At 36.6% G+C, this 6,875-nt stretch overlaps 1 protein-coding gene across 1 annotated transcript; it reads right to left on the reverse strand.

Annotated features, from left to right (window-relative positions):
- Positions 1–481: 481 nt before the first annotated feature.
- Positions 482–6,425, reverse strand: LOC148851090 (signal peptidase I). Its single transcript, XM_088945621.1, has 3 exons — positions 6,011–6,425; positions 5,502–5,810; positions 482–1,546 (listed from the first exon to the last, which is right to left on the reverse strand). Exons 1-3 carry the CDS (start codon positions 6,146–6,148, stop codon positions 800–802), a joined length of 1,194 nt encoding a protein of 397 aa, XP_088801747.1. The 5' UTR covers positions 6,149–6,425; the 3' UTR covers positions 482–799.
- Positions 6,426–6,875: the final 450 nt, after the last annotated feature.

Here is a 6,875-nt window from a genome sequence, read left to right on the forward strand (position 1 = left end):
CATCCAGGTTTCCAAAAACCTTTTTATTTTTTTCTTTTTTTTTTATGGATGAACAAGAGAGATGGCCTAAAGAGTGTTGACTGAAGTCTTTCCTCCTAAATCCCTGTATTTCATGTGTCGATGGGTTAAAAAACTGATACAGACTGTAGGATACGCCCCCATAGCTGATAGGAACTAAGGCTGGGTTGAGATAAGCATAGGGTTGGGTCCCCCCGTCCACCTTGGCCTCTCCCCACTCCTAACATCTTCCAATCAAACAATCAATACCCCAAGTTGTGAGCAATGACAACATGGATTGTTTTGTTTTTGAAAACAAAAAAGAGTGAAAAACTGCCACATGTTGTCTAACACCCCCTTAATTTTCCTTGCAGAAGTAGAACTAGCCAACAAACCCTGTCCCTGTTATTTGTTCAAATAGCAGGTAAAAACTTTGAAAAGAACAGGAGAGAAGGAAGTGCCTAGTTTTCTATCAAGATGAAGATGCTGAAATTGGATCATATATTAATATTTTATTTTAATAAACGTCAAGTTTCTGCCTAATTTTTGTATAGTGAAACTTCACAGCCATAATCACACATCAAAAGCGAAATTCTGATAACATGAATATGAATATTTTACAAAAGAGAAGCATGCAGCACTCTGGAGCGAAAAATTTTATCTACAAGTCCAACTGCCTAGACTCCAGAGTAGAAGGCAAATTCCTTCAATGCATAGCACGCTAACCACCAGCTCTCTTCAAGAAGGAATAGATGAAATAGATAGCCTTACCAGATTTGTAAATGTACCCAAATACATGGGTTTACCACTTGACGTCCAACGTCAAGGCCTCGGGAGGGACGAGAACGGATGGAAACATTGTGAAGGAAATATTGGACACTATGTTGCTCCATGAAGCAGAATCTACCCCAATGTAAGGTTTCGCCTTTTCTACCATCAATGGCTTCAGCCTTTCTGCTTCCACTCTTGCCAATACTCGGAATTGAACACGTTCAACTGTCGGTTTTGTTCTCCATTCTGCCAACGTACGCCATAAAGTATCATTGACCCTAACATCTCTTTCCAGTTCCAACTGGAAACGGACTAGAGTTGATGCTGCAATTTTGGCTTTAACAAATCCCGACATACTACTCTTGAAGATCCTGTCACCTAGAAAGTTCCCCAAGAGATTTTCCAATAGAGCAATCCTCGAACTAAGGGACTCCATGGGAAAAGTTTGCTTCTTATGGAAATGTCTACTGTAACACTTTTCAGGCAACAATTCAATTGTATCCCGGGATGGGAATGTAGTTTCGATGTAGACATTGGAGTTACGGGTTCTGTAAGCAACCAGGGATGCAGAACCTGAAATGTGTATAGGAACTAAAGGCATGCAAAACGAGGGCCTGAAGGGCCAAAACTGGTTCCTATTATTAATCTCCATACTTCTATTGAATGATAAGCCTAAAAGAGATGCATGAAACAGAGAGATTTCTTGAGCTCTTTCTACTTCCACTGTAATGCCTTCACCAACAAGCAACCGCTTTAAACCAGTATGAGTGACATTCATCTGCATACCAAGTCAAACAGGGTCAAATTCTAGAGACTGAAAAAACATTGGCAATTACCAGAACAAATTAGATATAGGTTCTAAGTAGGATATATTTAAATAAACAGGACCTAAGAAACCAACCATATCATTTTAAAGTAAAGACACGCATATAGCTTCAGTAACTAACAGTTGAAAGGAACAATAGCTTCAGTAACTGCACCATGCATCAAAAAGACTAAGAAAAAAATAACTCATTCCAATATTTTACAGTTTAAACACCAAATCACAGGTTGTAACAGAAATCCCAGCAGCTCATGGTTTTGGACCAACATTTTAATGAGACAGAACTGTCAAGCCACTTTAAATCCAGAACCCTGGCTCTACCTTTTTTTTCCCTGCTCAACTCTCAGGTCTGGTCCATGTTTTGAGACATTAATCTATAGTAACATAATCATGGAGACAGGATTAGCCACATCCACAGTAAGTAATGAGTAATGAGTAAAAAGCTTAATTACAAACCAAACATTCCTGATAAAGATAACCTTGGAACTTGGATTGAAGAAATAGGATAAATTCAAGTGCTGTACAAGGCACAAGAAAGGTGCAAGGACCAACTAATGACCAAGGAGTAAGGTGAGGCATGTGCCTTTTCAGAGGTGTAATTTAAAAAAAAAATCAAAAATAAATAATACATAAAGAAACCTGAACTTCAAAAGAAATTAAATGTTTAAAAAGCCTAGGTTCAAAGTGCTTCTAGTGAAAATGTGGTAGTGAAAGCAAACATATACAGATCGTATCAAAGTACTTCAGGGACTCAATAATTTAAGCATAGCATGTGAAACTTTCAATTTATTAATTTATCTCCTAGTTGCTTTGCTTCAAGTGGATAATGTGAAGTTAAACATCATGCATTCTTGATCTTAGGAGATCAGTGGCAGTGGAAATATCGGCCATCCAAATATAGGAAACATGTTGGAAACATTGTACAGTCATCTTGTAAAATCATAAATATGGTGGAAACATTATGAAATGTGTAGAAATATACAATGATATTTTATGAAATGAAAAAAGAAACATAGATACACCCTTTTAGATTATTATATTGTTCTAGACCATCAAAAGGGCAAGAAGTTAAGGTTAATAAACGAAAGAAAAACTCTGAAGCTGTCCTCTAAACTTTAAGAGCTAAAACCACAATAGAGTAAGTTCAAGAAAAAAATAACTCACAAAGAGTGTAAATGATTCTAATAGATCAATAAAAGAATATATTTACACAAATAAAAGCTAAAATTTAACATCGTGTCCAAAAAGAACTACAAGCTGACTCAGAGTGAGCATCATGTCCATTAGGCAAGCAATAATACTACTACTCCACATATCTACAATATTGTTGCCAACTCAACATATTACAATATGATCTTGTGTACTCTACATAGTGTTGGTAGCTTTTACTGTGCAGTAAGTCAACTCCAGTAATATTTTGTGTTGGTAACATGGAAATGGAAATATTACAAAATACATTAACATTTTAAACCATGCTCTGTAGAGGTCCCTTGAGGCAAGCCCAAACAAACCCATGAAAGGGTTTGGGGCAATGCCTCCAACTAACTTTTGGTCCATACATATAAAGAGGTTGGTTTTGTGATTTTAGTCAATGGTTCATTATATTTTAGGACTAGAAAACAAATATTAGTCATATTGGTATTGCTTCTTTAGTAGAAAATTTGATATTGAGGTCCTATTTGCAACAACTAAGACCTAGGGTATTTGAAACATCTTTTTTTTGTTTTAAAAGTCATTTAGAAGTTCACAGGCTGTTACTAAGGTGTGAAACATATAAGAATCTACAAAGAAATAACAAAAAAAGGCATATTTAATAAGGTGTCTGAGGTGCAAGAGAAACCAGGCATGTGCCTCTTGGAAAGGAGCTGAGCTTAGGTTCAGCTGTTCAGGTGAGGTATATGCCTTAAAATGCACTTTTCCTGTATGCCTAGGTAAGCCTATCAAAACACTGGTTGAGCTTTCTAATTTACAGCTACCAATAAGCCCTACAAGATTTAGATTGTGTTTCTAACCACCATAACAACCCCCACCCTAGAAAAAAGGAAGAAAAAAGTAAAATATCCAATCTATTGTGACACCAGCCCCAACAAAAGAAACTAAAATCTCCTGGGCAAGTTAAATGGCAATACACCAATGACACAGCAAAAGTTGCCAAAAGATTAATATGTTTATTCTCTACAATCTAAGGTAGTAACAATTTATAAGAAAAGGCATGCCCTTTCTATAATATTTTCTTTTCCTTTGTTTTTTTTTTTTTTTTTTTTGATAGATAATCAGAAAGTTGTATTAATAAAAAGAGGAGGGCAAGAAAACCTCAATCATGTACAAAAAAGAAGTGTGCCTTTAACTATGCACAGATCATGTACAGAGACAGCTCTTTCTATAATATTTTCTTTTCACTTTTCTAAGCCCATCATTTCTTCTCATCATTCTGCACAAGAACATAATCAATATGTGGTTATGTCATTTGGGCAGGTCAATTACTTCCAAGAGTTGAAACTTAGTGATAGTTTCTAAAATAAAGCTCCATCATCATTCACCATCCAATCCTTATTCCAACTATATGGGTTATGGGGTTGGCTACACGAATCCTTGTTCTAACCATGTCCTTTTTGGTCTACCCCCACCCTTTCTAGCCCCTTCAATTTGCAACAAATTGCTTCTTCTTACAGGTCGTTCCACTTTGTTCAATGCCATATCCATTGTTAAACTATTGCTACTTAAATCATTTCTTACTAATTCTAGCATTTTTGGTCTACCCCTGCCCTTTCTAGCCTCTTCAACTTGCAACAAATCACTTCTTATGGGTGCTGTTGATGATTTTAGTCTACTTTCTCTCATTTTATCACCTATTGGAACACAAATAGATTTCATGCACAATATGGAGGAAATAGTAGGCCATCTCTTTCTACATTGTAATACAGTGGGGGAAAGTAAAAGCATTCTTACATCTTTTTGGAATTGACTGATTATCCTAAAAGCGATCAAGTGTTTATGGCATTGCCAACTAGTCCATTCGCTTTTATGGAAAATCAGCACCTAGATATCTGTTGGTAACTTGAAGAAAGAGAAACAGATATTCCATGATGTAAACTGTATATTTAGAAGGACTTTTTATGGATATTTGTTCCTTTTGATAATAGATCTTCATCAGTATACAAATGTCAGCTTGGCATATAAACGGCATGATCTTCTGAACAGGTAGAGGTTGATAGATTGTAATGGTAAAATCTCAGACTAACAAGAATGAGATCCGCGACCCCAGATCGTCGGGACCAACATTGGCTAATGGCCTTTTTAGGCTGGCAGGTTGTATTGTAGGGGACTTATGTGAACCCCACCTGCGAATAATTGTTAAGACATCACCTAGACGAAAAGCCACCCTTTCTTATTGACAAGGTCAAGGTGCTTACGATCAATCACACTAACCATAGGGACTTTCATGTCCTTAAAAGGTCCATGGTGTTAAGGATATAATATATCCAACACCCAGTACCATGCAACTAAACTTTGATAACAGTGATTATCACTTTCGGTTCTTTTAATGGACACCCTCACTAGAATAATATCGTCCCTTACAAGAAATCTCTAGAAACTTAACTAATAAAAAGCAATAACTAATCAGAAATGCCCAAAAAATGAAACTTTGAATAAACAAGGCTCAACAATCATTATTCGGTAGAATGATCAGTAAATGTCTCCGCACAGAGTGAGTATATTAAAATGCTTTTACTAGTTGGCATTCTAGACATGGAAAGCTTTCGCTGTTCCAAGACTCGTCTTTAGAATGACGTGACCAGATAAAAAGGACTGTAATCAAAATTAACAGTATTTTTCCACTTAAAAAGAAAATTTTATTTTCAGAAGAAAAGTCATTTCCATCTTAAGAAATCATTTAAGTAAAACATACCGGCAACGTTAGTGATAGATCATCATTTCTGCCGACCCGTAATTCGAACGGCCCTTCGAATTTGAATGTACTGAGCACAGTCTTCGAGCTAAATTCCTTAAGAAGGGATGCAAATTCACCCCGTTTCCCAATATTCGTCCACAAAGGCACCTCATCCAAAAATTTGAATACCAAGTCATTTTTCCCCATACGAAGCGCAATTTCGATTCTCTGGTACGTGCCAACTCTAGCATTTCTAACATCCAAATTAGAAACCCTAATTTCCTCCAAATTCCAACTTCGCTTCTCCGAGATCGTCTTCAGAACATCCTAATCCCAAACACAAAATCCACGAATCAGGAGAAAATCCGGTTAAAAGCAACGAATACCTAGGGTTTGTTTTCAAATACTCAGCAAATTAGAGTTTCAAAGTTAAAATTTTTTCCTGCACAACCAATAAATTTAGAAATAGAGAGAGAAGGCGACTTCTTTGGGCTTCCAAAGCTATGAAAGGAACCTAACTGTCGTACCTTCAAGAGATGAGAGGAGTGGGGAGAAGTCGCGTCGGTGTCCGAAGGAAGAAGCTCTGAAGCGTCTAATGCGACCGCAAGTGCTGCTAGGGCTTGATAAGATATCAGGAGGTGACAAATCGCGGAGCGAACTCTCATTCCGTCTCTTCTCGTCAACGAACGTCGACGACTTCTGCGTATCGGAGTCTGGAGGAATTGGGGCCATCGGTTAATGGCATAGTTCGTTATTATTAAGGGGATCTACAGAAGAAGATGTAGACCCTGTATCACATCCGGGGGATTTCATAACGGAAAAATGATATTCCAATCCAACGATAAAAAGTGTAGCGTTGCTGAGGAGTCTTGGTTTGGTTTATCCAATTAATAATTATCCCCAAATTCCCATATTAAAAAGTTTCTAATCGAACAGTAAATTAGGTTCGGGAAGAGTGCAAATATTTGTATTTGTATTATACTATTATCCTAACCGATTTAGGATTACAGACTGGTTTGATTTTGTATTCCAACCAATGTAACGAGCACAAATACTTCTTACCCAAAAAAAGTACAAACACGGATTCAACGACTAAAATTCAACTTTTTTACATTAATCAATTACGAATGCAAAGTTTGTATCCAAAAATAAATAAAAAATTGATATAAACTTTGTATCAATTGTTAATATAAACATGTTGTGGAAATTGTGATAGCTGTCTATTAATACACAAATATGTGTTTATCAAATGCTTGCAAAACTGAATTAGAGTACATTTATAAATCAAACCGGCATTTGCACCACAAACAAACCCAGCCTTACTAATTTCACATAGTCCAAAGCCTCCAGCCATCAGCTTAGCTAAACCCCTTCTGGTATCATGTTTTTGCT

Source organism: Nelumbo lutea, chromosome 5, assembly GCF_056320005.1.
Source record: "Nelumbo lutea isolate HS-2025 chromosome 5, American lotus-T2T, whole genome shotgun sequence".
NCBI lineage: Eukaryota > Viridiplantae > Streptophyta > Magnoliopsida > Proteales > Nelumbonaceae > Nelumbo > Nelumbo lutea.

Excerpts from the sequence above, each read along its gene's own strand:
- LOC148851090 (XM_088945621.1), bottom strand. The coding sequence starts at position 6,148 with ATGAGAGTTCGCTCCGCGATTTGTCACCTCCTGATATCTTATCAAGCC. Across the intron at positions 5,811-6,010 it reads ACTCCTCTCATCTCTTGAAG|GATGTTCTGAAGACGATCTC; the intron begins GTACGACAGTTA and ends GTTTGGGATTAG. Across the intron at positions 1,547-5,501 it reads ATCTATCACTAACGTTGCCG|ATGAATGTCACTCATACTGG; the intron begins GTATGTTTTACT and ends CTTGGTATGCAG.